The sequence below is a fragment of the Neodiprion pinetum genome, chromosome 4 (assembly GCF_021155775.2).
Source record: "Neodiprion pinetum isolate iyNeoPine1 chromosome 4, iyNeoPine1.2, whole genome shotgun sequence".
NCBI lineage: Eukaryota > Metazoa > Arthropoda > Insecta > Hymenoptera > Diprionidae > Neodiprion > Neodiprion pinetum.
Window position 1 is genome coordinate 33542129 of NC_060235.2, and position 12675 is coordinate 33554803.

Here is a 12675-nt window from a genome sequence, read left to right on the forward strand (position 1 = left end):
CTCGCACGTTATTTCAAAACTATACATATACACACACCATAAACATCAGTTGATCAACCGTCTTTGAACGCAAAAGGAATGAAATGAAAGATTTTCAGCCATGCATTTGTTACACGTTATATATCAACATTATGTAACCGTGTATGGAAAGAAATATTTTCGAAACACACGAAACGGTGACTGTCGTTAAGGAGAAAAAAAGAACATGGTCGTTGTGCGTTTATTGAAACTGATAAAATCGGTCGGCCACAGATTTTTTTAATACGTTGTACGAACACGGTAAGTTTTTTTTCACGCGACAATTTTTTCCTCCTTCAACCAAGTCTATCGGCTTTCCAATATCTGCAACAAAGATCTACCGTTTGTGATTTAATGAATTTTGATAAATCTATAAAATATTCAAATACTTGTATACATTATAAATATGCATGGATGTAATAGCGTTGTACGCGGATTATATACTCAAATTAATTTCCCCTGCTGATTTATTATATCCTTTATAACTATTCAGGACTATCAGGTTACGATACAAAAATACATTGTTTAATGAGCGCATTAAGAGTTACTACCCGGAGACTGAAATCGGCATTGATTACCAATTACGGTCGGGGTTCTTAATATCAGTCATCCGACGTTTAGAAATGTCCTGCAACGACGATCGTACAAAGGCTAAAACTACTCCTAGACACGACATCTCGTGATAAATTATAACTCGTAGACATTCGTGAAATACGTATATATATATATATATATATATATATACCCAATACCTAATATAATTGACAAGTTATTACAGAGAACGGACGATCTGTACGTATGTACGTACACGTCACACCGCCGCACTTCACACATCATCAATACACATTCAATGCGTACAAGGTGTACAAACCTGCCGCAGCTAAAAAGTTTAAACAAGAAAACAATATATCCGACGAACACTTGAAACAGCCCAAGATTAGCTGTATAAGAGTAAAAAAAAAAGAAAAAACATTCCCACTCCCAGCTTTCGCAAATTCGATCACGCTGCGAGACGCGTAAGGAAAATTAGTAAAAACCTTCAACGACGCGTAGTTTTAGGCAATAAAAAGGGGTATTCCGATAAAACCTTTCGAGTTACTAGCGAGTGATGAAAATTTTTTGAAAAAAGAAGGGGTGGGGATCACCGTCGTCCCCTGGAACGATGCCTGGGGTGTAATTTGGCAACCCCATGTTCGACGACTCGAGGTTAGCGCCGCCCTCGTCGGCTCGACTCCCACCACTTTCTTCTACGTAGGTACGCCGAAGTTGGTCGGTTCCGTTGGTTGCTACAAACACTGTGTTGCACAGGTTTGTAACTGCGCGAAGGAACCGCGGCCAGGCCGACCTCTCCCACCACCTCAACCCTCCCAAGAGCTGGCATTCGATATCACCTACGACTTGAAACTAGCGGAACTTTTCTATCCTATGGTTTGACGCGAGTTATCGCTCTTGTGACGGACGATTCGAGTTCAACTGACGGTACCGTTGCTTCGTTGAAAATCCGTTGAAAATTCGTTTGTCGTTGATTGGTTGGAACGCGGAGCTGCAAAAATTTGAAATAAACATAAAACGAGAAAAACGGACATGTAACATCTCCAGAAACGTGTACGAAGTCAACCGAACACGGAACACCGAGTGCGATGAAAGGGTTTTTCGGGAACGTTCCGGAGTGAAGTGCGACTTTGCAGGACCGGGAAAACAAAACGGTAAAATCGCGCGTGGTGGTAACTTTTTTGGTGAACCTTGAGGGAAGCTTTTCGCCTGTCATTTGGCGATAATTTTCGAATCTGAGATGAACCCTGGGCCGGATGTTTCGCCGGCGGACGCTTACATGCTGCTGGACTGATTTCTTGGTCTAAAACGCTAGACAATCTGCAGCATGTAGCGGACTTTGTGAAGTGTAAAAGTGCTTGACGCGAGACACTCGTTCGTGCGAAGTGCTGAACGCGCCGTTCATCGATTTAACGACTAAAATCGTATCCGCGATGGAGTTTCCCTGGGCGATTCAGCACCATCCCGATTCTTCTCAGAGCACTCCAGGTCATCCCGTTGAACACGAGGACTCGGGCGTCATTCCGCACTCGACGACTCGACGCCTCTTGACCCAAGTTGCAGGTGAGCCGCGAAATTGGCGGGAAATTCAAAACAGACGCCAAGTTTTCGCCGACAGATGCGAAAACGAGCAGACTGATATTCGAACGAAAGAAAACGATTAATTTTCCGGTCCATCCGATTGCTTCCAAACGATTATACAGACAGACCTGATGGTTTATCCTTCCTCCAAAGTTTTCGAAAATTCATCCCAGACTCGAGAAACATCCTGGAAAACAATCTGCACGTGTTTATTGTTCCCGCGTCGTGCGTTTGATTTTGAGAAATTTGTCGGAAGGTTTTTTCTTTTCTTTGCTTTTTTTTCTTGTCATTTTCACAATAACGGCGGAAGCGTGATTATGTTTGCACAACTTGTACTCTGGTTTTTTTTTTTTTTTTCGCGGACGCGCGGAAATACCCGAGGCGTGTCCATTTGTATAGTCGGATCGAATAGGTGGGTTATGATACATTTCGGATCATCTTGTCGTCGCGCTGTGTTTGTCGCTGCATAGCGGCTCGTGCCGTACAAATGAAAGTCTGTTGTTTGTCGGGTGTTTGTATCGAGTGTTTCTGCTTTTTACACACTTTCAGTTGGACAAACACGCTCGATCTGAATATTTCGTTGAGTCTTGAACGGCCAGCCACGGACGGCAAATAAAAGAATCGAAAGCTGAAATCGGGCTAATTGCATGGGTCGTATTGAAGTGTATCTTTTTTAAAGAGAACAAATAAAAAAAAAATAATAAAAAATAAACCCAAACCGTCTAATCGCCTAAAATCGATTTAGATCCTTTTTCGACTAGCCCGTGGCCTTCAACTCCACTTTGCAATGAACTTAGAAATTTGTTTGTCCTCAGTTTACGCGGCGGCTATTTTTAACATTTTTAGTAAACATGTATTGCACGATAAAATTAAACACCCGTGGTAATTCCGCATGGGTGGTAAAATAAATTCGATCCTATAATTGCGGTATAAACGATGCTAATTTTCGAAAGTCGAATATTATGTACATACCTACACGCAAAGTCGCATAGCTATATAATTTACAACCACGTGTCCGCAGGTGTGATACGAAATTCATTTCCCACTATTAATCCGGCACGGGTGTTTCCTGTTTTACACTGTAAATGGGCTCTCGCACGTTCGACGACTGGACGAGAAGGGAAAGAGAAGAAATAAAAAAAAAAGAAAATGAAAATTACGCAATAATCGCAGTGCTAGGCCGACTTCTCGCTAATTTCTTTGCGCAACACGGCTGAATCATCCCGCAAATTCTCAAAAGTTCCGCAGCGGTTCGACGATTTCGGTTAGCCCACATTTTGTATTACATTAGGTACCTACCTACCTATATTACAAACCGCGTGCTGAGCTGCGACCCGTTTGCGATTCGTTACCGAACCATTTAGCGCATCTCGATGAAGTAGGCTTACAAGTTAGGTTGTAACTCGCGATTCGTTCCGCACGGAGTCGCGCTCAGAGAAATTTCGTGTTACATATAGACGCACACGTTTACATACATACGTACGATTCTGTATTTTTAGCAATATTATATGCCAAACACACCGCGGTCCGTGCGTTCCGGTTTTTGCAGTTCCCTCGTTTCTTGGATATTTTTCCCCCGTCACCATCAAGCGGGATCATCGCCTGCAGTATTTAATATTGATGCAGACGCGTGGATTTCATTTTTTTATTTTATTTTCAGCGTAGTACAAATTGTCACCAGGTTCAAGTAATTCGCAACTTATCGTTACTTTTCGCAAATTGAGAGATCCGGTTCGAAACTCAATGAACCGGTATATTATAAAACGAAACTTACTGATATTTTACAAACGCAGTTCTTATTCAAAGTTATTCTAACGTTGTAAAATTGTCGTTGTTTTCAATTTTTTTAATCACTTTCACGTTATACGCCGAGTTCGATCTCGTGAATTTTCATGGTCATGCCGTACATATACATATAATTGATCACTTTCGAGTGTGAGAAAAATGTGAAGATTTTTCTCATTAACTTTAATGTTTTCCGGATCGTCGGTGGCGCGTGATGATTTTTATATATATATTATACATATATCATATATTTTTATATACCCGCGAGTTTCGATGCTAGCATTCCAATTATAATCCTCACAATATCCCGCAGGGTTAAAGCTCCTGATGTTATTCTACCCCGTGCGTGCAACATTATGTATATATATATATATATACATACACACAGTGCGAAATCTAATTTTGACAATATTGAACTCGTGCAATTCAGCGGAACTTGCGTGCGAAATTATTGCGCATTTCGTTTCGTTGCCAAAAAGAACAGCGTGGATGAGTGTATAAGTAAAAGAGAGACACCGTGTCAGGCTGCTTACATTTCCTCTGCGCCTTCGCAGAATATCGCTGCGAATGGGACAATATAATTTTCGCACAGTGGTGATTCATTGACTGGAAGATCGTGATCGGCTGCGATGTAGACGTGGAATTGCGTTTTAAAAAATGATAAAAGTTTTTTCAGAATTTAGGATCGCGGCATTGTTAATTTTTAACACTATTGCAATAAAGTAGGACTGCACGATCAGGAATTCGGGAACTAGCGCGTTCCTTTGGCAGTCGAAGACTATGTCGAATATCTTCTGACCCAGATTCAAACGTTTTCCTCCGCGGTAGTCGAGCGTCTATTGTCAAATTTTTTTCCCTCTCTCTGTTTTTTCTTTATTCACTTATTTATTTATTTATTTATTTCCTCACGATCCGAGGAACGAATCACACTTTTCACACACCCGTATACCTAGGTATACGCTCCACGTTCATAACCCACTTTGAAATCGAGTCGCGTTCAACGAGTTATTCTCTTCTTCGAAACCTGGAAAGAGGAAAAAGTGAAAGAAAAAGCATGATTCTTTGTATCCGCAGCAGCAGCAGCAGCGGCGGCGGCCGGAATGGAACGGTCTCCGAGACTTTACACATTTTCTTTACCCGTTCGATAAATCGTATTGTTGTATAAACCAAGTATTGTATATCGAGTATCCACTGGTGTGACGCAAGAAAACCGCGGGATCTGCGTTTTACACTTTCTTTTGTAAGAATGTTCGAACCGTTTGTAAATATCCCGTGATTTGCGACAAAACTCGCGTCAGGATTGGCAAGGTGAGCCGCATGTCCATTTTTAATCGGGTATTTCCACGCCCGGTCCTGCAGATTCTTACCTCCAAACATTCCTGCCGACGATCACAACAAGCGCGGCGATTAATCATAACTAACGTCGTGTTGTTGTTATTATCACAAGCATAGGTATAATAATATCGGAGGAAAGATGGCAGCTAGGGGTGTTTTTGAGGGGGACAATCGGCACCTGACGCCCCCTGCAACCTGCAGCTCACATCCTTTGAACCCTCTAAATAACGATAATCGTTGAATTAGAGTTTCGTCCCCCCCCCCCCCCCCCCCCTCCCCCCCTCCCCCCACGTTTCTCTTACAATAGCTAATCGTTCGAGCACCCCGCAGACAGCCAACCCCCGGGGGCAGCTGCCGCGACTGCGGGGAGGTTTTAGTCGAACCAGTCGATTAACTTCCCTCGCTTAAATGCCGCACTTCCGGTTGTCAGTAGGTACATGATACCTCGAGGGCAGCTGCCCGGCTTCCGGAACTACGTTTTTCAATTTCAAGTAGGTACGTTACACACACACATTCACCGTCGATTAATGCGGATTGTTTGGCAACAACGTTGTCGTTGATAGGCTGCACTGGGATTAAAAATCCCCTCCGCTTTTCGATGATTTTTTTTAATATCGTTTCAACGAGGAGATCGCAAGTCCAAGATCATAGGTTATCGTTTAATACCTCAACGAATATATACTCGAAACTTTGTGCAATGAAACTTTGCCGTGCGTTTAAACGCTCTTCCTAAATTCTGAATATAATATACATATATACACATAAAACACTTGTTTTATTTCGTTTTAAATCGCAGGATGTTCCGAATATAATTAAGTGGCTAATTAAGACGGTCTGTACGAGTAGACAGGTAAAAAAGTGGTTGCAATTTGGGAATTTATATTATTATTCACTTCGATTGGGGTTTTTTTTTCATTGAAAAGTTTGTATTTCTTGTTTCGTTTAAACATTAATTTATTATTTTTTATCAGAATCACACGACAGGAAGCAATGTTTTTGATTGTTATAACAAGAAGCTTATGTATACAAACGATGCTCGATCTGCAAAAATTTAAATAAAAGAAACTTCAACCGGAATCGTGTATTTAATCGGTTGTCGAGATACATCGTAAAGTTCCAAAATTTACGAACTCTTCCAACCGCCTGTAATATAACTCGCGAGCAGATAGCAAACCTCGATGACGACGTCGACTTATCGCCCAAAAGTTTCCACTCGATGTTGGCGGACCTGCGAGCATTGAAATCTCCTGGGTCTAGGTACGAAGCACGATGCTGAAGCTAGCCGCCGATGGCGAGCCGGAGATTCGCGAAAACTTCGTACACGCAGTGATTGTCAAAGAAAGAAAAAAAAAAAAGAAAAAAAAGAAAAGAAAACCACTCGAATCAATCGCGTCTTAACGTTGCTAATACTCGTCTGCTGATTTAATTAAATAATTTGATCGTGAAAAACAACGTGTATGCCAACTTTCAGTGTGTCGGGTACCTCAGCTTTGGTTTTACGTTATAAACTGCGATTAATGGCACAGCGTTAGAAATGCTCCTAACTACAAGTTTATTAAACCTCTCTCTTACATCTGCAGCAGCGGAAATATGCCGTCAAAGAATGATGAAAGTAAACAGCGTATCGATCATTATTTGTTCATTCACAGTTACTTGTCGCCTCCGCAGCAGCAGCAGCAGCAGCAGCAGCAGCAACGACTTGTGATATCTTCGTACGTTGACTATGTTTAGAGAAAGTATAGCGAGAGTTCACTTTTTTCCTCTAATTCACAACGACACGATTATAGGTGGTACACAGAATATCTTTTAACTCCCGCTTCTTGTCCGTCCGGCCTGTGAAGAATTTTTTGCCTTTCTTTCTTCTATGCAGGTATATTATGTGGTATACGTTATACGTGCGCGGTGGAATTTAACATTGTAACACGTACGTAATAAAATATGTATGCATTATTGCATTACTCACACAATCCATGCAAATTTTATACCAGCTATCAAAACTCCGCGGTTACATTTTAAATCGACTGCACGTACCGATGATATTTTCTTGGCTCTATCGTGCACGCACACGTCGTAAACGACCAGGCCGTCAGATCTTGCTAACAAGAGAGTGAAAGCGACCGTCTAATAAAGTCTTTCCATGCCACTTGACAGCTTTATCTGCTTGATTTTTGTAAATTATATCTCTAAATAAGTCCTTGCAATTTTCGAATCATCGATCTCTGTGATATCCATTCTTATGTTGCGTTTCTGTGACAGTTTCGACGTATTTTTTCGGATGTAGGTGTAATTAATTATACACCGGAATACTTGAACTCGTGAATGGAAAGAAGTTTCAACTTATATGTACACACGATTATACGCGAAAAATTATTATTTGCGTACGATGTATTTTCAACTTGTGCAAACTTGTACGCACGATCAAGGCTGACGTTTACCGTTACGTGTGCAAATTGCTTGTATCCTTTTTTCTCGACTGACATGTGTATGAAACTTGAATGGAATCAGAATTAACGTTAACCACTGGACGAAAGTCGTCGAGTTGAATACTTTTGGATATGTATAATGGGTACGAAAAATTCTAAACATGAGAATCACACACGCGCACGTACAATAAGAATTACAACTTTGTGCATCTAGAGCACATAAGCTTGAGAAATCGCTGCGTACAGTATAAATTATGATAAAATTTTATTTCCCGACCTGCATGTATTGTAAATATAATTACATTAAATCATTCGTTAAGATCAACTTGCAATGCATCGATAGTCGCAATTGAAGCTAATATAAGATTTTATTAACACAACTTTCTCAAAGACGATATTACAAACAAATGAAAAATTATTGATTCAACGCTAAACAATTGCTTCTAACAATAAGCAACTCAATTATATATACAGAGTCGCTTTGTTTCATCAGTCACAATAAAAGTGCCGATACCTGCGTTAAATTTTGTACATAATAAAGGTAGATTTGCACCGTTTTATTATATACACGTAACGTCAAAGTCCCTAACGACGAGATTGATAATTAGCAGGTACCGTTACGCACGATTAGTTTTTCATTCCGTAGAAACGTCACATTTCGTCGTTCAAGTTACGTTATCCCAAATCAGCAAATTAGTATCAGCCATTTCAAATACGCCGATCGGTATATTACTTAAACACGTCGTAAATTTAATTAGGGTATTTGCTTTTCGCTCCGTTGACTTTGACGCACGCAATAAAATTCCAAAGCTCGCTTAACCTTATCCCAACAAACGTCGAATCCACGCGACGTCTGTTCGAAGGAACGACAATTTACGTTGCGGAATACAATTCGTGCGACGATTTCTCGTCGTATGTACCATAAATCACCCGGAAATATATGCGTTCCTGCTCCGTTTTCCGCATGCGATGCGAAGCGATGTGGGATCCGTGCAGGCATACTTTTCCCGCTCACGAATATAACGGATAATCAAACTCCAAAACGTATAGGTGATCACGTGTATTCGCTGCAGCAACGACGGCGCGAGGACGACGAGATATCATGCACGAATAAAATGCCAGGGTATAAATCTAAGGCCCGTAACACATACGGGTACCTGCCCCTCTAAAATCCATCCAATTTCTTCCTTATACCACCGTATCATCGTGTCGCCACACTCGGCTTGTGCCGGTGTCGTTTCTTTGTTTAGCAGACCGTTCTGGATTCGGGAACGCCTGTGTGTCGGAGCGTGTACTTGCAAGCTCAGTTTCGAGGAACATCGTCGTGCCCCTCGAAGAATAGAGCCTCGACCGGGGGCGGTGTTTGGTCGATAGGCCACCCCCGCAGCCTGGCAACACCCCGATTGCCCTTCAGATTTGTCACGGCGATGGCACAATCGCCGAGCCGGGTCTGACGTCAAAAGCTTCCGAACCACCCCCTGGGTGGTTTGTTTGTTTGTTTTTTTTTTGTTTTTTTTTCTCGCTTTGCACCCCGCGGTTTAGACGGCGGGTTGACCCCTCGTCCCCGCCTTGGTCAACCCCTGATTCGGGCCTCCAAGTCCCGGCCAATCGAGGCATTTAGAAGGGAGCCAATCACCAAATGATCGTAGTTTTCGGCGGTCCGGTGAAAGCACCGTTTCAACGTTTTGCGCCTTTGCGATGAACACCGGATATTCGAATGTCATTGTCAATTATTGATAATCACGAATCCATGCACTGAGAGAAATTTTTTGTCCCTGTTACCGCTCGGTCCTTAACTATTTTCGTTTTTTACCACAATTGACAAAATATAGTTCGAGGTAGAAAATGAAAATTAGTTTTCCAGCTGTTACCGAAAAGTCTAGTATCCGTTGCTATACTTTCTCGTTACGATCAATGTTGCTATGTTTTCTCGTAAATTTTGCGAAAATTTAACGCTTGTGCAGCAATAAATTGATGTTAAAGCTTTATTTAACTAAAAGAGTAGAGTAAACCAAACAAACTGATTTTGCGTCGCAATTACCAAAAAAGGATCGACGATAGCGCAAAATGTTTACGCGTACCTCGCTTTTCGCAATGCTAACAATGTTCAAACAGTTTATTTTAACGATACCTGTTTTACTCAATTTTTCTAGTTACTATAAAAAGTGAAATTTTTCTCAGTGTTTGCTTTTGAAATTCGAAGGCTCGGATGAGTCGAGGAATTTTATCTCTAGTATACATGTAAATATCAGCTGTATCCCGCTGAAACGCCTGTTCCTTGATTATGTAGCCGTGAATTATTCGGCGATTATACGTGCCAAAATTTTTGGCGCCTTTTGAAGATTTTAAACGTCTGGGCACCGCATGGTTTCAGGACGATTACGAATCGGAAATACAAACACGGCATCAGTTAGGCTTTTGTGCAAATGTGTGCAGCGGGTATAATGTACAAGGTGTTTCACGGATGGTTAACCGTAACGAATCTTGCAATCGTTATTCTTATACTTACATATTACGTACTTATACGTGTAGTGTAAGCCGCAACGTTTTGCGGCAAAAAATAAGGAGGAAAAAAGAACCTACACCGAAAAATATCATCGCGCATGATTTGCGTCGACTTTATAAGAACTTGTATTTCGGATACGAATTATACGAACGATTCGTGAGGCTTATGTAATTATCGACCCAATCCTTGACTATAATTTTCATGTTTTGTTTCTTTTTTTTTTTTTTTTGACATAACCGAAAACACAGTGATAATTAGTTGTGTATCTGTAATCGAAAAATCTACAAACATGTGTTACCGTTTTATTCCTTTTGTAACTATGATCACGCGCTAATCTTTTTTCTTGAAATTAGGTACGATAATTTGAGGTTGATACAATTACGATAAATTGATATTAAATAGACTTTTTCAGGCGAAAAAAATTTAGCGAAACAAACGAACGGATAACTAACGTTGCAATGATTAGCGGAAAATGTGGTATTGACAACTGTAATCACACTAAACACTTGCTCTCCACATATCACATTATCTCTTAACCTTTACAATACACAAACCATTCTTGTTGCCATACCCTGAATTTTGTTGTAATTTTTTTCATCAAATTTTACAAATACAATTTGCCATTCACGCGCGCCAATCACCAGACACAAGATGAAGATTTTATTTTCTTCAATTATTCCATAAAGAACGCGATAAGCTCGATTCAAAAACGACGTTATCGATACGATTGGGGTTTCGCATTTCCTTTCTTTTCCTCCACGCACGGCATATGTGCGATCCCTTCTATTTATAGAGATGGTGATTTCATGCCGATAAGCATAGAAGTATAGGCGAGCAGGTAGGTAGGGGTAGGTATGTAATGAAATGGCGATCATTGAAGCATGAAAATTGAACGCGGCATAAGAACGTATACCTATACGTATGTACGTAGACGTAAACGAGCCTGGGAACCGAGAGTCGAAGTAAAGTAGGCAGTAAAGATAATTTATTTCCGTCGGGAGTCTCGTGCATATTATTCTACGCCGGATATGCAATACGTACATGCATACGTACCTGCGATATGAATTTCTCGAATTTGAAAACAGATTTAAATTTCACTCACGTATGAATGCGGTGCGAATTGTACCCACACGGCCTTGTCGATCGAATTAAACAACGAATATCACATGCGACTGGAACATCGAAGCTTTGTCTCTGCAATTTCGTCCATTTTTCGACTTCGATCTTTACTCGCGTTTTAAAACACCATTTTCCATATTTTTCAAACATCTCGTTTCGCCCGTCGTTTCGAATGATCTTGAAAAAGTGTTCAAACATCGTTACGTAACCCTTGGTTGGCAAATGTGCAAAATAGTATCTGTGTGCAATATGACGTCAGAAATTACAGCTACGTAGTGTAAATCTATAGTGTTATCACGTCTTCGTAGAAAGAAGCGACCGGGTTTTTTTTTTTTTCTACCAACTTTTTTTCACCGTTCGCATTAGCCGTGCACAGCCTTCACACTTGGCGAACTTGTTAAAGTCCCTGGCTAAATTATCCGAACTTCCACTCTAGCTACATACACCAATGCCTGTTATAATGCGATTCACTGAAAGGTGCGCGCGGGATTTTTATTCGTTTGAAACATGTCACGGATTACATAATGGGTTTATAAATCGTGTAATCGGGCGAACAAACGTTGGAGTAACTTTCTTAATTGAACGCTACAGATTGATGTACCATATCTTTTTGCCGACCGATGTAAGCAACTTCGAATTCTTCGGGTAATCGAGATGAAGCTGCCTTACGGTATATAGTGGCAGATAAAAAGAAAAAGAAGCAAAAACCCTTTTTCCCAGGTATGTCAAACCTGTCTTCCACCTCGTCGAGTTGTTGAATAATTAAACAAGTTTCTATTATCATATAAATGTTGGCTGGGTTATTTTGATTTTTTTTTTTCAACCATATCGAGACGCCTGACAGATTACGATAAAGATGTGCAAATCAAACACTGAGGATAAATTATTCTGAATTACAACGAAACGTCGCGAGATTCGCCGCGGTATTATACATACCTATATATATATTATATATACTGATAAAAATCGTTTAAAAAAAAAATAAATCATTTTCAGCATCAAGCGCGTATATCCCTTCAGGTTTTTGTCCCACAGGCCGTTTCTAAGATCGCTCAGCTCTGCCTCTTCGTAATTATTTATCCTCCTCATAACATTCGTCTGGGTTCATATTATACATGTATTGCCTGCACGAACGGACGAACCACGGGGCGGAAATGACAAGTTATGACACTTGAGTCAGTCGCTTAAGCGTTTAAGAGACTCACCGAGTTTGAGAATAGGTCTACATTGCCTGCGGCTGCGTCGAATAACAACCTCGGGACGAGCTACCTAACAATATTTTCATTACCATTGTTATTGTGCCCTCTCGCTCGAGGAATCGTACTGATTTCTTTGCGTTACATGCCTAGGAATGCA

The 12675-nt window shown here is 40.8% G+C and overlaps 1 protein-coding gene across 6 annotated transcripts in view; it reads left to right on the top strand.

Moving 5' to 3' along the window:
• LOC124216856 (myelin regulatory factor-like protein) overlaps positions 1-12675 on the top strand; it is a 50707-nt gene that overhangs the window by 25169 nt on the left and 12863 nt on the right. Inside the window, exon 1 of one of the 6 annotated variants that reach the window (XM_046621911.2) lies at positions 1388-2133. The exons of 1 other annotated variant lie outside the window; for it this stretch is intronic. In XM_046621911.2, the coding sequence (XP_046477867.1) occupies positions 2004-2133 (130 nt within the window). In that variant the 5' untranslated portion in view covers positions 1388-2003. Of the gene's footprint in view, positions 1-1387; positions 2134-12675 lie in introns of those variants that run through there. 4 more of the 6 variants (XM_046621907.2, XM_046621909.2, XM_046621910.2 and 1 more) reach the window with 4 other exon arrangements.